Source organism: Eumetopias jubatus, unplaced genomic scaffold, assembly GCF_037043125.1.
Source record: "Eumetopias jubatus isolate StellerSeaLion01/CBP00866 unplaced genomic scaffold, mEumJub1_p1.0 scaffold_11, whole genome shotgun sequence".
Classification (NCBI taxonomy): domain Eukaryota; kingdom Metazoa; phylum Chordata; class Mammalia; order Carnivora; family Otariidae; genus Eumetopias; species Eumetopias jubatus.
In genome coordinates this window covers 5,647-31,524 of record NW_028274817.1, presented here as the reverse complement: position 1 = coordinate 31,524, position 25,878 = coordinate 5,647, and the positions used below count along the sequence as shown (strand labels likewise).

General features: G+C 55.8%; 1 protein-coding gene across 1 annotated transcript; it reads right to left on the bottom strand.

Moving 5' to 3' along the window:
* Nucleotides 1-9,680: 9,680 nt before the first annotated feature.
* Nucleotides 9,681-24,105, bottom strand: L1CAM (L1 cell adhesion molecule). Its single transcript, XM_028094404.2, has 26 exons — nucleotides 23,915-24,105; nucleotides 20,470-20,575; nucleotides 20,023-20,225; nucleotides 18,946-19,068; nucleotides 18,658-18,828; nucleotides 18,353-18,464; nucleotides 18,053-18,237; nucleotides 17,779-17,910; nucleotides 17,480-17,623; nucleotides 16,741-16,852; nucleotides 16,457-16,623; nucleotides 16,179-16,335; nucleotides 15,892-16,016; nucleotides 15,658-15,768; nucleotides 15,182-15,379; nucleotides 14,905-14,975; nucleotides 14,517-14,739; nucleotides 13,887-14,002; nucleotides 13,502-13,703; nucleotides 13,278-13,400; nucleotides 12,984-13,157; nucleotides 12,765-12,884; nucleotides 12,517-12,669; nucleotides 12,025-12,159; nucleotides 11,634-11,706; nucleotides 9,681-10,988 (listed from the first exon to the last, which is right to left on the bottom strand). The coding sequence occupies exons 1-26, from the start codon at nucleotides 23,988-23,990 to the stop codon at nucleotides 10,757-10,759; spliced, it is 3,744 nt and encodes a 1,247-aa protein (XP_027950205.1). The 5' UTR covers nucleotides 23,991-24,105; the 3' UTR covers nucleotides 9,681-10,756.
* Between the last annotated feature and the right edge of the window lie 1,773 nt (nucleotides 24,106-25,878).

Below are 25,878 nucleotides of genomic sequence, written 5' to 3'. Positions count from 1 at the left end.
TTATTTTTTTAAAGATTTATTTATTTATTTTGAGAGAGTGAGAATGAGAGAGAGGGAGAGAGAGAGAGCACATGAGAGGGGGGAGGGCCAGAGGGAGAAGCAGGCTCCTTGCCGAGCAGGGAGCCTGATGCGGGACTCAATCCCGGGACTCCAGGGTCATGACCTGAGCCGAAGGCAGTTGCTTAACCAACTGAGCCACCCAGGCGCCCTAGCCTGGTTGTTTTTAAGTGAGTGTAGGACATTATATATGGAAAACTGCATAAATAAATTGAGGCCAAGGATGATGCTATCTTTCTCCAGAAAAGATTTATATTTGCTTCTGGCAGGCAGCTAGGACAATGGAAATCTTGGATTTCTTTAATCCAGTTTCCAGGTATTAAAATGGCTCAGATCTTGACCACAGTCCCTTAAGGGATAGGGCTACAGTCCTTTTATTTTTATTTTTTAAAATTAATTTATTTTTTAATTAACATATAATATATTATTTGTTTCAGAGGTAAAGCCACAGTCCTTTTAGAGGGCTGTTCTATTTATACTTTATGTTTACTCCTAGACCTTTGGGTTTTCAACCCAAAGCCTGAGATGTCACCTTTTTGGTGGACCCTGAACTCCAAGTCTTAATCCCTTGGCACATAAGTCTGTCAACAGCTGTGCTCAGCTTCTCATACTCTCAGCTGCCTCTTCTGGAATCAGCAGCTGAGCTCACCTTTCTCTGTTTCCCCTTTCTCCCATATCTTGGCCCCATAATGCTTCACTGACTGTTATCACTTGGATATTTTCTTTTTTTTTAAAGAAAGATTTTATTTACTTATTTGAGAGAGCACGCGCACGAGAGAGAGCATAAGCAGGGTGAAGGACAGAGGGAGAAATAGGCTCCCTGCAGGGAGCCTGATGCAGGACTAGAACCCATGACCCTGAGATCATGACCTGAGCTGAAGGCAGACACTTCATCGACTGAGCCACCCAGGCACCCCTTCTTTTTGTCTTTTAAATAATCTCTACACCCAATGTGGGGCTCGAACTCACGACCCCAAGATCAAGAGTCACATGCTCTACCAACTGAATCAAGTGGGTACCCCTATCACTTGGATATTTTCTTTTCTTTTTTTAAGATTTTATTTATTTTATTTTTTTAAGATTTTATTTATTTATTTGACAGAGAGAGACACAGCAAGAGAGGGAACACAAGCAGGGGGAGTGGGAGAGGGAGAAGCAGGCTTCCCGCTGAGCAGGGAGACCCATGTGGGGCTCGATTCCAGGACCCCGGGATCATGACCTGAGCCGAAGGCAGACACGTAATGACTGAGCCACCCAGGCATCACTTGGATATTTTCAAGCAAATGTTTTTTATATTTTGTTGAGCTTGTTTGGTTGTTCTCAGTGAGAACTATAATTCAAATTACTTACTCTGTCCTTACTGGCCACAGAAGCTATTCAGCACCATGCTTTTAGGCTTTCTTTATATTGCTGGATCTACATATAATCTTGCTTACAAATACTGCACAGTGCTCCCTGATGTCCTATTTGCTTCCTCAATGATGGATGCCCAGATTGCTTGCACTTCCCAGTCATCGCAAATAAAGCTGCAATGAGCTTTCTTACACACGCCACCTTACACCTTGTGTAAGAATTACTTTGTGATGTATAGCTAAAAGCAGAATTACTGGATGTATAGGCTAGGTATATGCTTAACTAAATACTCCTATGTTGTTGGGGCACCTGGGTGGCTCAGTCGTTAAGCGTCTGCCTTTGGCTCAGGTCACGATCCTGGGGTCCTGGGATGGAGCCCCCATCGGGCTCCCTGCTCGGCAGGAAGCCTGCTTCTCCCTCTCCCGCTCCCCCTGCTTGTGTTCCCTCTCTCGCTGTGTCTCTCTCTCTGTCACATAAATAAATAAATAAATAGTCTTTAAAAAAGATTGAAGTACACTGTAAGTCAGGATCCAGTCAGAAAAACAAAAGCTACACAAAGTATTTCAGTGGAGTGGATTGAATATAGAGGATTGATTATCCAAGCAGCAGCTGACTGGCTACTGGAGGACCTGAGCACAGAGGCAATAACTGGGAGAACAAAAGGAAGGTGCTGCATCATGACCCTTGAAGTTCAGAGGAGGGGTTCTGCGGAGGGAATGCATGCTGCCTATACTGCCAAGTCTTAGGGGAAGGGCCCGTGGTTCTGGGACTTGAACCCCTGAGGAGAGGTGACCCATGACTAGTTCTGAGAATGCTGAAATTAGCTGGAAATCAACTGATGCTCCCAGGCTGAGGACCAAGCCTGGGTGACAGCAACAGGAACAGGAAGCAAACAGGAAGGAACAAGATCCTCTAGTGGCCCTGCTGGTGGAACCTAACAGAGCTGGAAGACAAGGAAGAAATGTGGTTGCAGAATCCTAGTGCAAGCATCACAAAGCCAAATGTGTTGTATTTACCACCACCACCACCACCCCGCCCCCTTTGATGGCTTCTCGTCATCAGTACAAACCCTTCTACGTGTATTTGACCTTCAATCAGCAATGGTGACAACTTTTTGTTTCTGCCTGACAAACTGCCAGCATTATTGACAAAAAATATGCTCACACCCTCTCCCCAAGGTGAAGAGACACAAAGTCCCAACAGCCTTTGTAATCATCCCCAAATCACAGCCACAGTATTGATGATGTTAATTTCTCCTCTAAGTAAGTCATAGTCCCACTTGAATATTCTGTGACCCAGAGACTAAATTGTAAAATTACTCATCAAAACAATCGCTATATAAAGTACTAAAGGGAAAGGAGAGGAAGCAGAAGATAAATTACAATATAATATAATAAAGGGAGAAATTGTACACAGCTGTAACACTCATTTCTATCAATGGTCAGTCCGAAATTGATTTTCTTTAAGTTCCTTCTTCTGCACTTTGGCTGATTGGGGTTCAATACGTTGGGGAGTTTCTCAAACTTTTATTCCTGGAGAGTCTGAACACCTTTCAGAGTGCTGTCTCCCCCAGGGGTTGGCTGCTCGCCAAATGGTGCTGTTTTATGGGGCAGTGTGAGTCTCTGCTGTTAGTAGATTAGGTCCTCGGCAGCAGTGAGGCCCAGCTTGGCCTTGGCACGGGAGAGTCTCTATTGTTGAAGTCATATACATAAGCATCCCTGGCACCATGGCCACTTTGTTCATGGGCCCATTGAGAAAATACTGGGGTGGCTGGGAAATTGGTTGGCTGGCATTCACAAAGCATGTCATTTTATCCATCTGAGTATCGAGAGTCTCCCCTACCCCTTCTGAGAGGTCCATCCACATTCCTCTTCCCCAAACCTCTGTCACCAAACTTCCAACCCTATTCTTTCACCGAGTCATGACCTTTCAGCCAAATCATCAGCAGTTTCCTAGGTATCGATGTAGATCCATACTTCTAGCCTCCTCTCAGGCTGTCAGAATGAGCAACCAACTACATCAAGTTAAATAGCTACTGAGTGGGGTACCTGGCTGGCCAAGTTGGTAGAGCATGTAACTCTTGGTCTCAGGATTGTGAGTTCAAGCCCCGTGTTGGGCATGGAGCCCACTTTTATTTTTATTTTTTTAAAGATTTTATTTATTTTATTTGACAGAGAGAGAGAGACACAACGAGAGCAGGAACACGAGCAGGGGGAGTGGGAGAGGGAGAAGCAGGCTTCCGGCCAAGCAGGGAGCCCGATGCAGGGCTCGATCCTAGGCCCCCGGGATCATGACCTGAGCCCAAGGCAGACTATTAACTGAGCCACCCAGGTGTCCGCTGAAAATACATTTTCCTAAAGAAGACATACAGGTGGCCAACAGACACATGAAAAGATGCTCAACATCATTCATCATCAGACAAATGTAAATCAAAATCACAATGAGATATCACTTCACACACGATAGAATAGGTATCATCGGGGGCACCTCGCTGGCTCAGTCAGAAGAGCATGTGACTCTTGATCTCAGGGTTATGATTTCGAGTGCCACGTTGGGTGTAGAGATTATTGAAAAAAATAAACTTAAAAAAAAAAAGAATAAAAGGGCGCCTGAGTGGCTCAGTCGGTTAGGCATCCAACTTCAGCTCAGGTGATGATCTCAGGGTCCTGGGAATCGAACCCCATGTCCATGTCAGGCTCCCTGCTCAGCAGGTAGTCTCACTCTCCCTCTGCCCCTCCCCCTTGCTCATGCTCTCTCTCTCTCTATCTCTCTCTCTCCCTCTCTCTAATAAATAAATAAAATCTTTAAAAAAGATCGTATGGAGTAAACTATCTGATCTTCTATTTCACCCATCCCCCCATCCCCCTCCCCTCTGGTAACCATCACTTTGTCCTCTATAGTTAGAGTCTGTTTCTTGGTTTGTCTCTCTCTCTTTTCCTTTGCTCATTTGTTTTGTTTCTTAAATTCCACATACGAGTGAAATCATATGGTATTTGTCTTTCTCTGACTTATTTCACTTAGCATAATCCTCTCTAGCTCCATCCGTGTCATTGCAAACAGCAAGATTTCATTCTTTTTTATGGCTGAATAATATTCCATTGTGTATATATACCACATCTTCTTTATTCATTTATCCACTGATGGACACTGGGTTGCTTCTATAATTTGGCTATTGTAAATAATACTACTATAAACATAGGGCTGCATGTATCCTTTCGAATTAGTGTTTTTGTATTCTTTGGGTAAATATCCAGTGGTGCAATTACTGGACCATAGGGTAGTTTTATTTTTTTATTTTTATTTTATTTTTTTTTTAAGATTTTATTTATTTATTTGACAGAGAGAGACACAGCGAGAGAGGGAACACAAGCAGGGGGAGTGAGAAAGGGAGCAGCAGGCTTCCTGATGAGCAGGGAGCCTGATGTGGGGCTCGATCCCAGGACCCTGGGACCATGACCCGAGCCGAAGGCAGACTATTAAGCACTGAGCCACCCAGGTGTCCCGGTAGTTTTATTTTTAATGTTTTGAGGAAACTTCATCCTGTTTTCCACAGTGGCTGCACCAATTTGCATTCCCACCAACAACACAAGAGGGTTCCTTTTTCTCCACATCCTTGCCAACACCTGTTGTTTCTTATGTTTTTGATTTTATTTATTTATTTATTTTTTAAGATTTTATTTATTTGAGAGAGAGAGAATGAGAGACAGAGAGCATGAGAGGGAAGAGGGTCAGAGGGAGAAGGAGACTCCCTGCCGAGCAGGGAGCCCGATGTGGGACTCGATCCCGCGACTCCAGGATCATGACCTGAGCCGAAGGCAGTCGCTTAACCAACTGAGCCACCCAGGCACCCATGTTTTTGATTTTAGCCATATGTGTGAAGTGATATCTCACTGTAGTCTTGATTTGCGTCTCCCTGATGATCAGTGATGTTGAGCATCTTTTCATGTGTCATGTGTCTATTGGCCATCTGGATGTCTTCTTTGGAGAAATGTCTGTTCTTGTCTTCTGTCCATTTTTTAATTGGATTATTTATGTTTTGGGTGTTGAGTTTTTTAAGTTCTTTATATATTTTGGATACCAATCCTTTATTAGATATGTCATTTGCAAATATCTTCTCCCGTCCAGTAGGTTGTCTTTTAGTTTTGTTGGTTGTTTCCTTCACTGTGCAGAAGCTTTTTTTATTTTTTTAAATATATATTTTTAAATTTTTTATTTATTTGAGAGAGAGAGTGAGAGAGAGAGAGCACAAGAGGGGGTAGGGTCAGAGGGAGAAGCAGACTCCCTGCTGAGCAGGGAGCCAGATGCGGGACTCGATCCCGGGACTCCGGGATCATGACCTGAGCCAAAGGCAGTCACTTAACCAACTGAGCCACCCGGCGCCCTGTGCAGAAGCTTTTAATTTTGATGTAGTCCCTATAATTTTGCTTTTATTTCCCTTGCCTCAGGAGACATCTAGATAAATGTTGCTATGGCTGACATTAGAGAAATAACTGCCTGGGCTCTCTTCTAGGATTTTTATGGTTTCAGGTTTCACATTTAGGTCTTTAATCCATTTGAGTTTCTTTTTTTTTTATGGTGTAAGAAAGTTGTCTAATTTCACTCTTTCACATGTAGCTGATCAGTTTTCCCAACACCACTTGTTGAAGAGACTGTCTTTTTTCCATTGGACATTCTTTCCTGCTTTGTCAAGGATTAGTTGACCACAGAGTGGAGGGTCCATTTCTGCGCTCTCTATTCTGTCGCATTGATCTATGCGTCTGTTTTTGTGCCAGTACCATACTGTCTTGATTACTACAGCTTTGTGATATAACTTGCGATACCTCCAGCTTTGCTTTTCTTTCTCAAAATTACTTGAGGAGAATGGGTACCCCCTTACAAGTCACCAGAGAACTTTCATGAGAGCCCTAAACATTCTCTTACTTTTCAAGGGGCATCTGGCTGGTTCAGTTGGTAGAGCGAGCAACTCTTGATATCTGGGTTGTAAGTTTGAGCCCCACGTTGGGTGTAGAGATTAGTTAAAAATAAAATCTTTAGGGGCGCCTGGGTGGCTCAGTCCGTTAAGCGTCTGCCTTCGGCTCGGTTCATGATCCCAGGGTCCTGGGATCAAGTCCCGCATCGGGCTCCCTGCTCAGTGGGGAGCCTGCTTCTCCCTCTCCCTCTGTTGCTCCCCCTGCTTTTGCTCTCCTTCTGTCTCTCTGAAAAATAAATAAATAAAATCTTTTATTTTATTTATTAATTTGACATAGAGAGACACAATAGGAGAGGGAACACAAGCAGGGGGAGTGGGAGAGGGAGGAGCAGGCTTCCCGCCGAGCAGGGAGCCCGATGCGGGGCTCGATCCCAGGACCCTGGGATCATGACCGGAGCCGAAGGCAGACGCTCAACGACTGAGCCACCCAGGCTCCCCTTAAAAAATCTTTAAAAAACAAATAAGATAAATAAAAAATTTCTCATCCTTTTTGTAGCCATAGGGCTGCTAGTGCTGGGGATCAAGCACAAAGTTTCATTGTGCAGGTTCAGTCGGATTCCCAGCCTCTCCACGCTTCTCATGTGGAAGGCAGAACACCTCAAACTCAGTGGTGCTTTCAAGCCTGGAGAAGCAAACAAACCAATCCATATGGCCCCTCTTTTGGGATAGGATTCCTGACACCACTCCTGTTACCAGTTTCTCCATCAGTCTGGATCTTACGAGGAAGCCAAAACAATGACGGGTCCTTCCCCAGGAGGGAGCACAACTCTGCCGACACCTTGATCCTGGACTTTTGGCCTCCAGAACTGGGAGACGCTACCTTTCTGTCGTTTAAGGCCCCTGGTTTGTGGTCCTGTGTTACAGGAGCCCCTGAGAATCATGGAAAAATGGGTAGGGGCTGCAATTCCTCAAACTGAGCAACTTAGAGACAGGGGCAGGGCCTAGCTAGTGCCGGGGCTCCTAAAGGTCAGAAGAGGGCCCTGGGGGGCTGGGACTCAGACCTCTGAGGAGGAGCGGCATTCCTTGCCTGGTGATGGCGTCTCAGAGGTGGGATGCACCAAAGCTGTTTTTGCAAGCGTTGGGAAATTTGAAAATTTGGTTCAGCTGGTGCCATGGGACGAAGCTGCTTGCTGCTAGCATGGAGAAGACTGCCAGGGGGACACATGGAAGGGGCACGTCCCTTCTCCCCCTCAGCCTTGCAGCCCCCCTCTAACAGCCTCTGGCAGCAGAGTCTCAGATGCAGCCAGGCAGCCAAGCACGCACGTGGTTTGCACAGTCCCCATTCTGGCATCACAAAGCAGGTGACAGCAAAGCAGGTTGACCTCTGAGGTGGGACTGCGTGTACCCACTTCATCCATAATAGGCGGACCGGAAACCGCCCAAATGTCTACCAACAAGAAAATGGACACGTAAATTGTGGTGTATCCATTCAATGGATGCTGCTGAGCGACGAAGAGGAGGAAACTGACACAGAGAGCCACACGGATGATGTCACAGGAAAGGTGCTCTCTGGAGCAGCTTATCAGCCGAGTGGAGGCACGAAGGGGCTTTTCCACAGCGATGCAAATGTTCTACAGCTTGATCTGAGTGGCCGGTTTGTGGGTAAAAAGTGCAGGTGTGCACTTTATTTCATGCATGCTAAGTCTCAGTGAGGACATTTTTAGGGGATTTCAGGGCAGCAAAATAATTCTGCATGATACTGTAAAGGTGAATCAGTGTCATTATACGTTTGTCCAAATCCATAGAACACACAACAGAGAGTGAACCCTAATGTAAGGTGTGGACTCCAGTTAATAACAGACTGTTATTGGCTCATTGGTGCTCACAGGTGTCCCACACTAACGCGAGATGTTAATAGGAGTGAAAACTGAGGTTGGGGAGTGAGGGACTCTACGTAGGAACCCCACTCTCTGTTCAATTTTTCGGTAAACCTAAACTTGTTTTATCTTTTTTTTAATGTTTTAGGTAGGCTCCACATACAATGTGGGGCTTGAACTCACGACCCGAAGATCAAGAGTCACACACTCTACCGACTGAGCCAGCCAGGCGCCCCTTAAACTTGCCTTAAAAAACAAAGTCTGGGGCACCTGGGTGACTCAGGTGGACCCCGGTTAGGGGTCCAACTCTTGATCTCAGCTCAGGTCTCGATCTCAGGGTGGTGAGTTAAAGCCCCGAGTTGGGCTCCCTGCCGGGCATGGAGCCTACTTAATCAACAAGAACAACATCTAGGAAGGCAGCCCAGGGCTGATGCCGCTGATGCACCAGGACCCCGGGCTCCTTTGGTGCTGCTGCTCAGCCATCCCCAATAGTCAGCTTCTGTTCAGTGGTCTGGGATGGCTCCTCCCAGGCCACCCGGCATTTGTGTTCCAGGGAGGAAAGAAAAGCACAGCCTAGAGGTTACCCATCCACTCACATTCCACCGGCCCCACCTAGGTGCAAAAGAGGGTGGGAAATGGACTTTCAGCTGAGCAAAATCCTATTGTTATGTCAAAATAAGCACAGATCCTGGGACGAGAAGCAGACGCTGACCGCCGACCGGTACAGCTGGAGATTAAGCAGGGATGATGAGCGGAGACAAGTCTTGAGGGGATTTGCTGTCAACCGGAGCACAGAAACGGGACAAGTGCCAGAGGGGCGGGTGTTCTTAGTGATGGAAGCTGTGATAGCAAGTTTGCCCACAAGACCGATCAACAGCGACAGGAAAATTAGAGACGCAGAGAAGAGAGCAATCCCTGAGCGGGGTCATGGAGTGGGAGCCATTCCCCGGGCAGAGGGGCTGACTTCAACGGCCTGCGGCTCAGCCACGGGGGCCGGGAGGGCAAAGGGTTCGGGTCTAGGGCTGGGGGACTGATCTGGCAGTGGGAAGGTGGGAACTTGGGGAAAGAAATTCTCTTCTGATGCTTTTTGTGCTCAGTTACAGATGAAACACAGGCTACAACTGAGCCGTGGGGAAGGCACAGGACCTCACCTTGGAGAGCCAGGGGTCGGACGGACTCAGAAATCCCCAAGGCCGGCTGGTCAGCCCTGTGGGTCCACTTAAGGTGGTCATTCCTTTAAAGTGCGTTTCAATGGCTGAGAGGGTGGCCACCCCAGGGAAGCAGGCAGCCAGGCAGGCGCTCCCAGGTCAGTTATGTCCTATTACACAGGGAAGAGGGGCTCTCGCACCTGCCCCTCTGGTGGGAGCACACAGGTGTCTCGGAGGCCAGCAGGGCCCACGGGAGTGGAGGGCAAGGCTCTGGCACCTACCAGTGTGGGACGCAGCCGGGGGAAATCGTGCTTGGTAAAATGACGACAGTTCCTCTTCATTCGCAGGTTTTTATTTGCCTGTCATAATTCTGATATTTATGTACATATATATATATTTCTTTTGTTTTTTGTAAAGGGCTCATCAACAGACCAAGCAAAGGCATACAGGGAGACCTTGGCTGCCAGGCAGGAGCACAGCAGAGCTGGGAGAACCAATCTTTCCTTTTTCCTTTTTCCTTTTTTTTTTTCTGTGTGTGTGTGTGTGTCTGTTTTTATTTTTCCTAGGATGGGATCATCAAAGCTAATTGCTATAAAACCTAGAAACCACCTAGAGACTCAGACGTCTGCCTACACACTAGTGGCATATGGGGAAAGGCAAGGGCACAAACTTTCAAAGTCACGGTGTATTTACATTCCCAAGGTTGAGGGGCAGGGGAGGCTGAGGAGGGGCACTACTCGGACCGGACGGGGTGGCTAGAGGGTCCTGGGCTGCAGGAGGTGGCAGGGGCAGCGGGGAAGTGTGCCTGCCCCACACCCTGGCAGTGACAGAGGCCACTTGGATGTTGTCTGGTGGGCAGCGAAGGCAGCGTGTGTATAGAGCTCCTGGAAGCCGGCCCCGGGGTGGGGCAGGCAGCGGGCGGCAGGTGCCCACGAGCGTGATAGTGGCTGGTGGGGACTCTTGCCCACCTCCCATCCTGCTTGGAGCAGGTGGTGGGGACATCGAGTTCTGTCCCCAGTCCCAGCCCGGCTGTCCAAAGAGCGGCCACCCCTACTTCCTCTCTGCCCAAAGGCTGACGAGGCAGCATCTGAAGGCTCCTGATGTGTGGGGGATTGGCCCCCGAGCTGGAACAGAGCAGTGCGTGCCCAAGAAGGGGTGCAGCTGGGTTTTGGCAAAAAAGTGGGGACCGGGTAGTCAGAAGGGGATTAGCAGTGAGTTCCTCTCCTCTGCCCCCAACTTCAAGCCTCCCACAGGCCCAGGGGCCAGAGGCTGGGGCTGAGGCCTGAGAGGGGGTGGACGGAGCCTCGGTCCCAAGGGCAGCACAGGCGCTGGGCATGGGGGTCTCAGCCTCTGACTCCCCTGAGGCCCGGCCCTGGACTTGGCCCTGCCTGGCCTTGCCTGGCTGGAACACACTACTCTAGGGCCCCGGCAGGGTTGATGGGGGAGGCGGCCCCTGAGCTGTCATTGCCTCCTGCCGCCTCCTTCTCCTTCTTGCCGCTGTACTGGCCAATGAAGGAGCCGTCCTCATTGAACTGGACATCCACGCTGCCCCCGTAGTCAGCCAGGCTGTCGTCGCTGCCCAGGGGCTTGATGTCTCCATTGAGGGAAGGCTGGCTACTGCCGAAGGCCTTCTCCTCATTGTCACTGTAGGGGCAGAGGGCGGGAGGGAGTGGGAGGCTGCCCGGTGGAGCCCAGCAGGAGCAGGTGGGTGCTGGCCTGAGGGAGGACGCCTGGCGGGAGGGCGGGGCCCAGGTTCCACCTGCCTTGCATTTGCTCTGAACGCACCGGGGAAGAAGTTCTCCTCCTTGACGTGCGCCCGGGACGGCAGGTGGTGTGCACACCACCAGCGGGGCAGGGCTTGGGCATGCCCAGGATCCCGGGGGGCCGTGAGGAAGGAAGTGGGCGCTCAGCCTGTAGGCGAGCCAGACATGGGGGTGGGGAGGGGAGCTGGGAAGGTGACAGGTAAGCCCAGAAACTGGATGTCAGTGTGGGGACCAGTTGGGGCACGTTGGCTTCTCCCTGAAACAGGGATCTGCTGGGCCAGAAGGCTGGGGGAGTGCAGAGCCCTGGCAAGCGTGGACCAATGGCACTCCCAGGCACATTGTCCGCAGGAAGGCCCCTGCCATCAGGCTCTGACAGTATCTTCCCACCTACCCCCCCACTCCGTCTTACCTCTCCAGGGACCTGACATCACCCAGCAGCACAGAGGAGAGAGAGACACAGGGTCAGATATGAAAGCGAGGGTGGTGCTGGGCGGCCGGCCGACACCTGCTCTTACCCCTGGCTCACCTGTACTCGCCGAAGGTCTCGTCCTTCATCGGCCGGGCCTCGGAGTCTACCTGGGTGTCCTCCTTATCCTTCACTGGAGACACAGACAAGGCCCGGCTTTCTCTCCCACCCCTGCCTGACTCTGGACGCTGGGTCCCATCCCCGGGTTGGAGACACGGGTGAGGCTTCCCCTCTGTGCTCTCTCGACAGCACTCAGAAGCCAAGAAGCCTTCGAGGTATACCGCTCACGCCGCATGGGCCTGAGGGCCCTTTGCTGCTGGTCTGCACAGAAGCTCCCTGTGGGCCCCCTGCCTGCCCCCACACGCCCATGCCATCCTGCCAGAGGCTCGGGGACCGAGGACGACTTGTAGAAGCTCTACCACCCTCGCCGGAGCCCCAGGCCAGGGGTTACCTGAGTATTTGCCGCCTTTGCTGCGCTTGATAAAGCAGAGGATGAGCAAGATGAGGAGCAAGAGAATGACGGCGCTGATGAAGCCGATGAACCAGCCCTCAGTGGCAAAGCCGGCGGGAGGGAGCCTCACACGGCCTGCGGGGAGGTCAGGAAGACACTGAGCCTGGGCCCCAGCGAGACACCTACTCCCAGCCCTCTGTCCCTGGGGACAGACACCACAGGGGCTGGGGGTGGGGGTGGTGATGACCTGGGACCGAAGCATACTTGAAACTGACACTCGGCGGGGGAACCCTCTGGGGGGCAGGGGGCGGGGAGGAGGAGGACCTTCTGCAAAGATGACTGCCTGGAAACAGTTAAAACAGAAGGATACTGAAAGGGGCCATTTCAGGGGCCTGAACTTCTCCATCACGGGCCAAGCAGCACCCAGATTCCAGGAGGAGGACAGTGGAGCCATGGCATGGGGCCTGGAGCTGGGACGGACGGAAGCCTCACCGGTGCCATTGGTCTTCACGGCCATCTTAAGGAGCACCCTCTCCTTGAGCAGGTGGATCTCATAGTCGGTGTCGGGCTGCAGGTCCCACTGTGTGTAGGAGCTCTGGTTGTAGCTGACATACTGCGGTGGCAGATGAGGGCTCATCTTCTCGTCTGCAGGGGCGAGGGCAGCAGGGGTCAGCAGGAGTGCCATGCAGCGGCCCGGTCCCATGCCACCGCCCCCTGGGGGGGGGCCCTTTTGTGCTCACCCCCCAGGGCTTTGAACCAGATCTGGAACCCAAAATTGCACTGGCCCTCCTTGGGGACCCAGGAGACCACGCTGTAATTCTCGCCGGCCATGGCCGAGATGTTGCCAAACTCCGGGGTCCCTGGGGAGCAAGAGCAGGTTGTGGGTCCTCGAGGTGGCCCAAGGCTGGCCCTCGTGGGCGTGGCTGTCTGCCGGGGCCTCCTCAGCCCCTCCAGCTCACCGGATAAGGCCATGGTGCCTCCCTCCCGCACAATGGCCTCTCCGGGGCCCTCCTTCGTGGTGGCCTGCAGCTGGAAACGGTACCGCAGGTGAGGGCTGAGGTTGGTCAGGTTGTGCGTCCGCAGCTCAGGGTCCGGAAGGTCAAAGGACAGCTGCTCCTTGTCCCCGTCATCCACTGCGAGGAGAGGCAGGGAGTTGGCTGTGGCTTCGGGCTCTGTCTCCGCCCCCGCCCCCCCAGCTCCCCTCCACTCGTCGGCCAAGCCGGGCTGGGACGCGGGGCCCACGACACACGCACGAGGCTGGTAGGAGAGCACGTAGCCAGTGAGCACGCCGTTGTGGCTGAGCGGGGGCTGCCAGTGCAACAGCAGGCTGGTGTCCGACTGGCACTCCAGGTGTAATGCCTCCGGGTGGCCAGGCACTGTGGGGCACAGAGAGAGCGGCAGGTTCCGGCCCGGGCCCGCCCGGGTGGGCGGAGGGGCGGGGGACGGGGGGGGGGGGGCGCGGCGGTACAAGGCTCACCTCCCTCTGGGGTCCTGAAGGTCATCTCGCTGGCGGGCCCCAGGCCTCGGCCGTTAAAGGCCTGCACCTCCAGACGGTAGGAGCTGTAGGGCCGCAGGCCTCCCAGGACGGCACTGGTGGTGTTGGCGGGCACCACCACGTGGGCTTTGTGGACATGCCTTTTGCTGTGCTTCCTCTGACTGCCCTCCCACCAGTATGTCACCTGCAGGGGGGCAGGGGCAGGAGACCCCACTGCCCTCAGTGGGCGCTCTTTCCTCCTACCCCAAGGACTCCTGGGAGAGCAGTTCGCAGGTGGCCGAGGCCCACCCCAGATGCTGCTACTCCTGGTGGCCTCACACCTCACCCTGGGGACCCCCCCACCCCCACGCCTTGAACCCTTCCTTACATTGTATCCTCGGAGGTGGCCCTTGACCTGGGCTGGGTCCACAGGCCACCACCTGACCAGCACAGCACTTGAGTTAAGGATCTTGATGCCTTCCAACTCAGGGCTTGCCTGGGGGTCTGGAAACAGCCAGTGACATGGATGAGGGCCCGTGGCGCCTGGAGGCCAGGCCGGAACCCACCCGCAGAAGGAAGATGGATTTGGATGCTATATGGGGGGCAGGCAGTTTGATGAGCAAGGCGTGTGCATTGTGTCAGGGTCTCTCCTTACAGACTGTTTATTATTTGCAAGGGACAAAGGATCTGGACCAGGTGATCAAACTTAATATCTGGTAATGTTCCAGATGCAAGGAAAGGAGAGGCGCAGGACAACAAGACTTCATGGGGGATCCTGGACTGGATCCTGGACTGGGGGAAAAGACTGACAGAATTGGAATATCGGCTGCCAACTAGAAAAATATAGTGTATCAACGATAAACTTCTGTACTTTCACGAGGGCACTTTGGTTACGGAAGAAAATGTTCTTACTCCTAGGAAATGCTCTACTGAGAGCCCCAGTATGGAGAGAGGGGTGGGGGCCTCGCAAGGGCGTGTGGGCTCCACCCCCTGTGGGCGAGGCCAGCCCGATACTCACAGTCTTCCCCCGAGTAGCCAATGGTAATCTGGGGCTCAGGGCCCTTGCCCTGGCTGTTGACGGCCTGGACTTTGATCTCATAAGGCACAAAGGTGGAGGTGTTGGACACAACCAGGAAGGGGTCGCTCACGATCTGTTCCTGCCAGGCACCCTGCGTCCCCTGAGGGCGCCACTGGACACGGTACTGAACCTGGGGGGCATTCCAGTCCATCCACCTAAGGGGCTAGAGGGGGGTGAGCAGAAAAGGAGCTGGTCGGCCAAGAGCACCCCCTCCCGAGCCCAGCCTCATGTCCTATCATCCTCTGGTCCTTCGCACAGTCAGGGGGAGCAGCCGACAGCTGGATCCTGGCCTGATGTCCTGGGGCACGCTCAGCCCGGGGCCCCTCACCTTCCAAGTGATGACCATGTTGCTGGTCTCGTTCCCTTCCCCCTTCACATCCACAGGGTTCTTCTCTGGGGCTGGAAAGTAATGTGTTAACACATCAAAGCTGTGGGCTCCTGCCGAGGCTGTGAAGGTCAAGGCCCAAGGACGGAAGAGCCCTTTTTGGCCCTGGAGGCCAGGAGCCAGCATCTCTGATGAAACCCTGCCTCCCAACTCCCACTGGAAACCTAGAAGCAGAGGGGCTCGGGCAGTTCATTCTTCCCCTTGACTCCAGGTGGCTCACCTGCCTCAGGTGTGACCACAGTCTCGGAGGCGGGGCTGGGCTCTCCAGGGCCGTACTTGTTGATGGCAGTAACTCTAAAGGTATAGTGCACATAGGGCGACAGCTTGAGGGTGGTGGAGGTCTGGTTCCCGGGCACCTTGCCCAGACTATACCATTCCTGAGGCGCCATCTCCTTGTCCTCAAATTCGATGTCATACTCTGCCAAGAGGTGAATGGGCAATTGGGCATGTGGTCTATGGGGGAGGGGTAAGTGGGGGGACAAGTCTGGCTCTCCCTGAGGGGGAGAGGCAGTGCCCAAGGCAACAGGCAACTTCAGAGTCCCATGAGGAACCGTGAGCCCCAAACACAGGTGCAAGCCCCAAGGAGGGGGGCAGCCATGGAGCCACGGTCCGGGGAGGAGGGCGGTCCCACCAGGAGGGAAGGCTACCAGAGGTGGCAGGACGGAGGTGGGGAGGCATCGCGCTCGGGCCTCTTACTCTCGATGGGGGCGTTATGGTCCTCGGCGGGTCTCCAAGACAGGTGCACCTGGCTCTGCTTCAGCAGGTGACGATCAGACAGCTCCAGCTGAGGCACCGGCCCGGGGCTCCCTGAGGGTCACAGAGTGTGGATTCGCACTCCCCAGCTCGGGAGAGGCCTGCAATGTGACCGCGGGCTTCTGTGCCCCCCCCGCCACCTCTAGGCCAGGAGCCCAGTACCATCCCAGGACTCACCCACCACCAGGAGCTCTGCCCTGCTCTCCACCATGTCCAGCTCGGTGCCAGCCACACAGCTGTAGTTGCCCTGGTCGCTGTAGTCCAGACCGTGGATGACCAGGCGCCCGTCCTCTATGAAGTACCTGGCGCGGGGGGGGGGGCAAGCTTGTCCTTTTGTTCTGCTCCCCTCCGTCCCTCTCTTCCAGAACCTCCCTGCTCAAAGCAGAAGTGCTCCCCCATGGATGAGGCCAGGAGGTCTGGACACCCGGCTCTCCCCAGTCTGCCCCCTTCCACCAGTCCTGTACTTGTCACTGTCTCCAAACTCCTGGAGGTTTCGGCCCTCCCCTCGCCAGGTGATGCTGTGCTGCAAGGACGGATCAAAGGAGGCCTGGCACGTGAAAGTCACTTTTGAGCCCTTCTTCTCGATTGCACTCTGCGGCCCCTGTGTGATCCGAGTGGCATCTGAGGACAATGAAGGAAAGGGAGGGTCACTCCGGTGTCCTCCAGAGACCCTAACCCTCCCTCCTGGAGGTGTTGCTGATCATATCAGTGAAGTTGGGGGGGGGGCGGGTTATCACCTGACCTTTGACTTGCAGGTTAGCCACAATGGTCACATTGTTCTGGTCATTGGCAGCCTGGCAGAAGTAGTGGCCAGTGTCATTGGCCTGGAGGTCCCGGATGCCCAGGGTCCCATTGGTGTAGGGGAAGAAGCGTTCATCCTGCAGCACGGTCTTCCCTTCCTTGTCTAGCCTACAGTGAGCAGGGCAGGCCCGGCTCATACCCCACCCGGCCGGGCGCCCTGCCCTCCCCGGCTCCCTGGCCCAGAAGATGGCTTAGAGGTGCCCCCTTTGGGGAGGGGTCACTCACCACTGGACGCTGGGCACGGGGGCTCCAAAGGCCTTGCACAGAAGATAGGCAGTGCTGCCCTCGACCGCCATGTAGGTCTCGTTGTCTGGGGTCAGGATCTTGGCCGGAAGCTCTGGGGGAGAAGTAGTTACAGAGGACAGGGCAGGGCTCAGGGCAGGGCTCAGGGCAGGGCGAGGGTCCAGGAGCCGTCAGGGCAGGCACGGGGCTCAGCAGGACAGCCTCTCCCAGGAGGGCTCAGGGGCATTCTCAGGTCCCCAAGAGCCCTGCCCATCTTGTTTCCCTGCACCCAGGCTGAGCCTCCGCCTTCCAATGTGCCTCAGATATCCCTCCCATCCCAAGCACCCAAGTGTGACCCATCGCTTGAGGCTCCACTGACAGCCCACCTCTTCCTGAACGCCTTCCTGGCCCATCCCTGTCTTCCCCGAGGCTCCGGGAGAGGAGCCACCAGGCTGGCCTCGGGCACATCCTGGCCAGGGTGAGGCTCCACTCAGTGACACATGGTGGGCCAGAGCACTCTCTGAAGCCCCTCTGTAACCTGTAAATGGTGGCAAGCCCCCGCCCTTCCTCCACACCGCCACCCCCCACCCTCACCGCACGCTATTGATGAAGGTGGGCGAGAGATGGGGTGAAGGACCACAGGGAGGAGAGAGGCAGCCATGGCAGGCGAAGCAACTGTTGGCTGAGTCAGTCCAGGGGCCTCGCCTGGTGGGCTTCGGGGACAGACAGACGGGTTACTCACGAACGACATAGATGTAGGCATTGGCCAGCAGGAGCCCATGCCGGTTGCGGGCCTCACACTGCGTCACCATCGTGTCGCTGGGCTGCACGTTGCTCAGGATCAGGGCCCCACGCTGGATCCGGTACTTCTGGTCCGCGGCCAGTTCTGCATGAGCAGTAGGTGGGCCCCGGGCAGGGGCGGGGGGCGGGGGGCGCCCAGGGCAGAGCAGTGAGGCACGCTGAGGCCCCCACTCACCCTGCCCTCCCTCCCCAGGGCTCCCCCACTCTCCCCCAGGTCACCCTGCCTGAGGCCCCACTCACCGTCCACAGGAATGCCGTTGATTCTCCAAGTGACCTCTGGTTGGGGCCTCCCCTGCACTTGGCAGTCCAGGCGGGCAGTCTCCCCTGGCCCATACAAATGGCTCTGGGGTTTGTGTAGCCAGTAGGGGGCAGCTGCAAGGGGGAGGAGGGCGCCCTGAGCCCAGGGCCGGCGCTGGCCACAGACCCCGCCCCCTGCCACCACCACGGGCATTGCAGACTGCAGTCCCCGGAGGTGATTCCTGGGAGCCTGGGCCGCCCACTGGAGGCGTCCTACCCTCCACAGTGACGTAGTAGGTGTGCCGGTCGCTGCCCAGGGAGTTCTCGGCCAGGCAGCGGTACTCGCCGTCGTCCTCCTCCACCACGTCCAGCAGCTGCAGGGTCTTGTTGTGGTTCTGGTAGGTGACTCGGTCAGCTGGCATGGGCCCACTTGGGCGCAGCCACTTGATGGTGGGTGTGGGGCTGCCCGGGGGGAAGAGGGGAGAGCACATGGGAGAGAGCACAAGGCTGCTCAGCACGGGCCCACGACAGGCCCCACTGATCTGCCCACACCACCACCCAGGGCACCCAGACTCACAAGCCCTCAGCGATGCACTCCAGGACCAATGGCTGCCCCTGCAAGGCTACCAGATGGCTGCTGGAGTTGCTGGGGAAGAGCAGGCGTGGCTTCCTGTCAATCATGCTGTTGGCTGGGAGGAGAAAGGAAGTGGGTGGCATGGCCCGCTCCTCGCTCCACCCACGAAGTTACCAGGGAAGGGGTCTGGGCCAGGTGGAAGTGGAGGCCAAGCTGTCCCGGAGGAAGACTGAAGTCATCCGATCTCTGGGATGGGCTGTGCCTGAGGGTGAGGGGGTGGGGTGGGTATCCGGGTCTTTGGGACTCACTGGCCTTGACCCGGAGGTCAATGGGCTCCTTTTGGATGATGGTCCGCGTGCCAGGGAAGTGGGCGTGGCAGATGTAGTCGGAGTGGTTGTCCGAGGTGAGGACGTTGGCAAAGTAGAGATTGCCGTTCTGGCCCATTGTCACCCGCTCATCCTGCTTGATGTGCAAGATCTCTGCGGGGGTGGGTGGGGGGCACGGAGGCAAAGGTCAGGCCCCCATCTGGGAAGATGTACCCAGTGCCATCTTCAGCCCAGTCGGCAGCCCCCCCTCTCCCCCCCACGGGCACCCACTGCTATTCATCCAGTAGATCCGGAGTGGCTCGGCGCTGGGCGGGGGGTGGCAAGGCAGGACCACTGACTCCCCTTCCTCTGCCTCTACAGGTCTCACTGTCTCTTTCGGCCACTTGGGGGCACCTAGAAGTGACAGAGAGGCTGGCTCTAGGGGTCCCGACTCTCCGGGCCGAGGGCATGGGAGGGCCAGGTGGAGAGGGAGTTGACGTTATCAGAAGGCAGGGACTCCGGGTCCTTCCTTTCTGGGCTCAAGGCTGAGGAGAGACTGGGCAGGAGACCCGTTGGCTGTGAAGGGTTAACCTGGGCGGAGGGGGGGGGGCGGTGGGGGGGTGGGGAAAGGCTGTGGTGTAGGAATGGGGGAGGGGAGCTGTGGAAAGATGTGGGAGTCACAGACCCTTCCATCATCCTGACACAGAAACCATGGCAACAGTTCCCAAGGTAACCAGAGGGGTGGAGAGGAGAGAGGAGCATGCTCCGGAGGCAGAAAGCTCAGGGAGGATGGGATGCAGAGGGAAAACCCCAGGGAGAGGGCAGCACAGATAAAGACAGAGCTGGAGAGGGGCGGCGTCGAGGAGGGAGATGGAGGTGGACACGGACGCAGCAAGGAGGAGGGAAAGCGGAGTGATGGGGGGGGTGGCAGGAGATGACCCAAGAGCCATGGAGAACAAGCTGGGACTGCAGAGACGCAGAGGAGAAGAGGGGACAGAAGGCCAAGCCCAGGCAGTGACTCAGACAGAGACAGAGCAGACCAGAGGGAGGGACAGGGCAGCTCAACAAGCCTGAGCCCGCATGCAGGAGCCATGCGGCAGGCCCCGGAGGCCAAGACGGGACAAAGCCCAGGGGAAGAAGCGAGGGAAGGGGAGCCAGGGGTGACCAGAAAGACAGTGGAGAAAGAGACAAAGCACGGAAGGAGGAAGGTGGCTGCGGCTGGCAGGGCCCCCAGTCTCTTCCACACACTAAGCCGCCAGCTGGGGGTGCACGGCTCCCAGCCCGGACTCCCACACCAGCTCCCTGAGACCTGTTCGGGGACCCTCTCATGTGCCCCAGGCCCTCCCAGGCCCCTGCAGCGCCTCGCACCCTCGGCCATGAGCTGGATCTCATGGGACATGGCCGTGCCCAGCTTATTGCTGGCAAAGCAGCGGTAGGTGCCCTGGAACCTCTGGGCAAAGTTGCTGTTGTTGCCCGTGATGGTGAAGGAGCCCGAATGCGGTGCCTGGTGCACGGTCACACCCAGTTCCTCCTTGGGTTTGAAGTGGACGCCATCCCGAGTCCAGCGGAACCTGTGGGCAGAAAAGGGCTCAGAGGCCTGAGACCCTGGAACCCAGGACAGGGGCTGGAACAGGCCAGAGGCCAGGCTGTGAGCAGCCCGGGGCCCCGGGGATGGACTGGGCAGGGCAAGGACCAAGGGTGATGAGAAAGATCTGGGGCATCTGGGCACAGAAGTTGGGTGGCCCTGGGAGGCACAAGGACTAGAAGCTGAGGTCAGCAGCCAGCAAGAGGGCTTAGAAGGTGAAGGTCACTCACTGCACTTCAGGTTTGCCACTGGCCTCACACTTGAGGCTGATGTCATCTGTGGGGAAGACGACCAGGCGCCGTGGAGACTGTTCCGTGATGACAGGTGGTTCCATCACTGGGGACAGGACAGACGGAGACGTGGTGTGGTGAGGACGGTGTCCGGCTCAGCCTCCACCCCTGTCCCATTGTGAGGGAAGCAGGGTTTGAAACCCTTAGAGCCCCAAGGCTACGGGGGTGGGGGGAAGGAAGAAGGAGCTAGAGAGCCATAGCCTTGTGGGTCACGAAAAGAGGGAGAGAAGGGGACACGGTACAAAGGTGGAAAGAGAGAACAGAGAGAACAGCAACAGAAAGTACAAAGCCGGACATGTAAGATGAAGCCGGAGACGGACACCAGGAAGTGCGCGAGGAAACGCGGGCCGGGGCAGAGCCAGGGCAGAGACGGAACAAAGACGGCCCACAGGTGAGAGAGCCAGAGAAGCGGGCAGCGCACACAGGGCACCGGGCTCCCGGGGAGAGCTGAGTAGGTGGAGCATATGCTGGAGGGGGACTTGCGGGCACCCCTCTTTCCCTGGCCTTCTGGGAAACACCCTCCCCCAACTTACCACGGTATCCTTCATCTAAGAAATCCAGGCAGCAAGGGAGAGAGCGGAGAGAAATGCTGACACTAAGCCCCAGCAGGGAGCCCAGTGGCAGGGACAGAAATAAGCCCCAGCAGACCCCCTGGGGAAGGGGAAGGAGGGAACCGGGGCCACGGGTGGTGTGACATGGGGGTTACATGGCAGGCTGGAGTTGTGGCAGGTCAAGACCCAGAGGGCAGGACAGTGCCCCGGTCACTGGTCTCAGGAGTGGGGTCACGCCCACAGGGGGCCAGGCTGTGGGGTTCTCGGCAGACAGGGAGAAAGGGAGAAATCTGTGCCTTTTACAAGGAGTGCCCTTTGGACAGACCCTTGCAACCCCCCCCAGCCCCCCACCCCCCTCAGGGCCTGCATAACTGACCCCCGTTCCACCCAGGGTGCCTCCGAAGGTGGGGAGGCAGGCAGCTCAGCATCCAGGGCACCCTCCCCTGCCCCAGCCCACTTCCCTCCTAATCCAATTAGCACAGCTCAGTGTTTTCAATTACCCGGGCCCAGCCTTCAGAGCCCAGCCGCCCCTCCCCCCGTGAAACCCTCCCAAAGGCCTGGCTGCATCCGAGTTTCCATCGCCTGCAGGGCTAACGCCAACCCTCTCTTTCTCCCCTTCCTTCCTCCCCGCCTGCCACCAAGTTCCCTGGGGCGGAGGCCAGAGCTACTGCCTCCCCGCGCGGGACCCAGCCCGGCACTGGCCTGGGTGGCTGTGAGGCGGGGACAGGAGGCGGGGAGGCAGGACAGGGAGGGTAGTAGTGCGCTCCGAAAGCTTTGTCTCCGCAGAAGACCTCCGTTAAGGGCCCCCAAGAGAGAGGAGGAGGCTTCCTGGGGACACTGCAGAGGGAGCCCTGAGCTGGGGAGGGGCCAGTGCAGGCAGCCCAAGAGCAAGAGACGGTGACTGGGATGCGGAACAGGATGGGGAAAATCGACTGGATGGAGGAAGCGGGAATAGAGACAAAGGGGCCTGGAACGGCAGGAAGGGAGACGGTTCTAGCTGGAGGAGACGTTCCAACGGGGAGGCACCAGGCCACCCAGCATATTGTATTGGGGTCAATAACAAGCGCTGGCCGGTGCCCAGGGCAGCCCCCTTCTCTCTCCTCACTCCTCCCTTTCTCCAAATTCTCCCTGCCCCTCCACACACGGGCACACCCGGCCAGATGGGCCAGCCAGTGTGGTAGCAGGGCAGGCCAGGCTGGTGCCCAGGGTAAGGCGTGAAAAGCAACCAAGAGGAGACGGAGGGGAAGGAGGACAAGTACATGTATGTCAGTGTCCAAAAGTGTGAATCCAGGCAGACATGTGAATGTTCCTGGGTGAACTGCCTGAAATATGTTTGCCCGGCAGTGTGTTTGTATATGGGTGTGTCTTGCCAGAGAACATCTGAAGGCTATGGGTGTGCGTGCTTGCATTCAGTATTGTACACCCGCCTCCATCTGTGTGGATGACTGCTCCTTTGTGTCTAAACCCCTTGCTTGTGTGTGGTGGTGGTGGTGGTGGTGTGTGTGTGTGTGTGTGTGCGCGCACGCGTGTGCACGCACCTCTTATGTGTCCTCTCGGGGTCTCTGCCCCTTCTGTATATCTGGGCCTGATTGGATACAGGTGGCTTGTCTGTGTCTACCCACGTGTGCATCTATGTGCATCTGGAACCGGGGTCTGCACAGGTGTGACTGTATGGGCCTCCATGTGCATATCTAAGGGGTCATCCCCACCCTTTGTCCTGTAGGTCCCTCTCCACCTTCTCCAGACCCTCAGCTGCCTTCCCCCAAGGCCAGGTACCTTCCAAGCGCACCTCCCTCCACCCCTGTCCCATTCCTGGCATAGACAGTCTTCCCCACTGCCAGCCCCCAGCTCATCTTTCAGTGATACTGGCCTCCTCCAGGTCCAGGCTCAGAGACAAAGGTGGCAAGGTGAAGGGAGAAAGGATTGGAACTACCAAGGAAGGGGCAGGCTCAACATAAACATCATTATGGTAACACACACCCCACACGCAAATGGGTACTCACATGCGGCCCCAACTCACATGCATACACGACCCACTATACTCAAATGCTAATAGTCAAATACCTGCAGACCTTCCAAACCTGACCAATAAGTAACAGTTATAGTGACTCACAAACTTACACATACAGGAAATCAAAATCACACTCAAGAATATCCACACTTTGTCAGTCACAACCACATACTTACACGCAAAATACACAGTCTGTGCAACTCACAAGCATGTGCAAATTCTCATGTTTTGTCACAAACCTCCAGCCATACTCCCCAACACCCACACACCTACCCATGACCCTCCACAAACGAAGGCTCCAGCAGTCCCACCCCTCAGCCCCACCCAATTGTAAGGATCCAGAAACCTGCTGGGCCTTTGTAAGGTGTCTTGTCCCGTCTCACTTCACAGACAGGGCTACCAAAGGCCCGAGATGGAATTACTCGTCAGAAGGAAGGCAAAACTTGAATCCAGTGCACAAGCTAGCCCATAACTGGGGCCGGCCCCCTTCTCCTGCCCGCCACAATCCTGGCGGCGGGTGGGGGAGGGCGGGCCAAGGGAGAGCGCACAGACGGCCCCCCCCACCCCGCCGCCAGAGCCAAGCTCGCTGTCCGTGGTCCTGAAACCGATCGCCCCGCCCGCGCCTGTTCCCTATCCATGGTGCTGACACACCCCGCGTCTTCCAACCTGTTCTCTCCAGAGGTCCTGGGTACCTCCCGCCCACTCTGTGCCCAGGAAAGTAGGAGTGAGGGTCCAGAGCCGGCAGAAGGTGAGGAGGCAGAAGATAAAGAGGAGCCCAGCGCGGCGGCGAAGGGAGGCGTCAAGGCTCCCTCCGGCTACTCACATTCGTCGGGGATCTGGATGAGCAGGCAGGGGCTGCACAGAAGGAGAGGCCACAAGTACCGCAGCGACACGGCCATCTTCCCGGCGGCGCCGGCAGCTCGGCACGGCACAGCCGGCCGGGCTCGGCTCAGGCTCCGGCCGGAGGGAAGGGGGCTGGTGGGCGGCTTGGGGCGGGAGCCGGGGGTGGGGGCACTGGGAGAGGGAAGGAGGGAAAGGAAAGGTGGGGGAGGAGAGAGGAGAGAACGGACGACTTTAGTGACTAACATCTGGGCGAGCCCGGGCTCCTGGCCCCGCCCCCCGCCCCGCCCCCAGCTGGCCGGCTCCCCCATCCCTCCCTCCCCCGCACCTTAGAGGGAGAAACCTAGAAGAGTCTTAGCACCGGCTAGGCCTCCAGGTTGCCTTTCATTCCTTTTCTCCTCTGTCTGTGCCTTCCGCACCAGCTGCCTCTCCAGCATCAACTTGTTGCCCCAGTCAAGTCCCCTGAGCATGCCACAGGCCACTCTGTGCATGAGTGTGGATGTGGATGGGCACGTAGCCAAATATGCACATTAGTATTTATGTGGCTGTGTGTGTGCATGCAGGAACACATTTGTATATGTCTTCTCTGGGAGGGGAGTGCAGTCACGAGTGGGTAGGTGTCTGGGAGAATCAATGCATGGGTCTAGATAGCTGTGTGTGCACACAGGAGAACGTGTGTCTTCTCGTGCGTGTCTGTGGGGGATCAATCCTCACATCTGCTATCTCTGTGTGCACACAAGCAGGGGCACGCATGTATGTAGAGAGAGAACTCTTGTCGGTCTCATTGTTGTGGATTTCAGAGCCAACTAATCTCTGGGTGCTGTTCAGGTCTAAAAAGCTGGTGGGGGGCAGCAGGATCTTGGGAAGTGGGGACAGGGAAGGGAAGAAAGGGGCCCAGGAAGGTGGCATCTCATAGAATAGTTTGAGGAAATGGAAGAAGGGCGAAGGAAGCCTGACCTCAAGAAGTGGCAGGAGAAAAGCAAGTAGGAAAGCACCTCTCCTCTGTCCCTCAGGCCCCTGGGGGGGGGGCAATAGAAGTGACTGTGGCCTCTCCCTTCCAGATGCTGCTGCAAGCCAGGGTCAGGGCAGGGATCAGCGGGAGCTCTGGGACGGTCACCTCTCAAGTGTCTGGCAGGCCCAGGTCTTTTTCTGAGTCTTCCTGGCTCAACTCCTAGATGTGTCCACCCAAGCCCAAGTGACAGCAGCCATACCCATGTTCCACCTGCATGCAAGAATCCCTGAAGACTGGAGGCAAGGGGGAGACTCCAGGCAAGGGGAGGTTCTCTGCCAATGATAGAAGAGGAAACACACTCCCAGGAAGACAGCTGACTTTGACTCCAAACAGGAACGGGTGTGAGAAAGAGGCAAGGGGAGAAAGTGCAGGAGGGGTAAAAATAGGTTGCTGGTTGACAGAGAGCTTGAGGCTGGAGCTGGGGTCTGGATGCCCTCCCCAAGACCATACTGGACATCTTCATTGTGCCCAGCCAACACCTCAACGAAGGGGGACCAAGCCTCATCCACAACGCTGAAGGGGTGGGTAGGGAGGCCTAGGATGCCATGCTAAGGCATCTAGACTCTGTCAAGAAGCAATCAGGAGCCATAAATTGGTTTTGGGTAAGGTGACCCGAGAAGAGTGGTGAATGCAACAGACTGCCTGGGGACTAGGTAGGGCAAATGGATGGTGGTGAAGAGCAGTCAGCTTGGAGGTCTCAGACTCCCACATCCAGAGCTGGACGGGGGAGGTGGAGAAGCACCAGGATAGGTCAACATGGATGGGCTGAAGGTCAAGAGAATGACTTGGAGGGCTGAAAGCGGTGAACGCATGGCCAATTCCCAACTTGTAAGAACTAAGCTGGGGCCCAGAGGGGAAGAGCAACAGCTCTGCCCCCACCTTCCCTCACCAAGCCAGTACAAGCAGGGTGGCCCCCAGGCATGCTTGGCCTCCAC

Excerpts from the sequence above, each read along its gene's own strand:
- L1CAM (XM_028094404.2), bottom strand. The coding sequence starts at position 23,990 with ATGGCCGTGTCGCTGCGGTACTTGTGGCCTCTCCTTCTGTGCAGCCCC. Across the intron at positions 18,238-18,352 it reads GAGTGCATCGCTGAGGGCTT|CCCCACACCCACCATCAAGT; the intron begins GTGAGTCTGGGT and ends CCCCCCGGGCAG. Across the intron at positions 14,976-15,181 it reads TGTGGTCACACCTGAGGCAG|CCCCAGAGAAGAACCCTGTG; the intron begins GTGAGCCACCTG and ends ATTACTTTCCAG.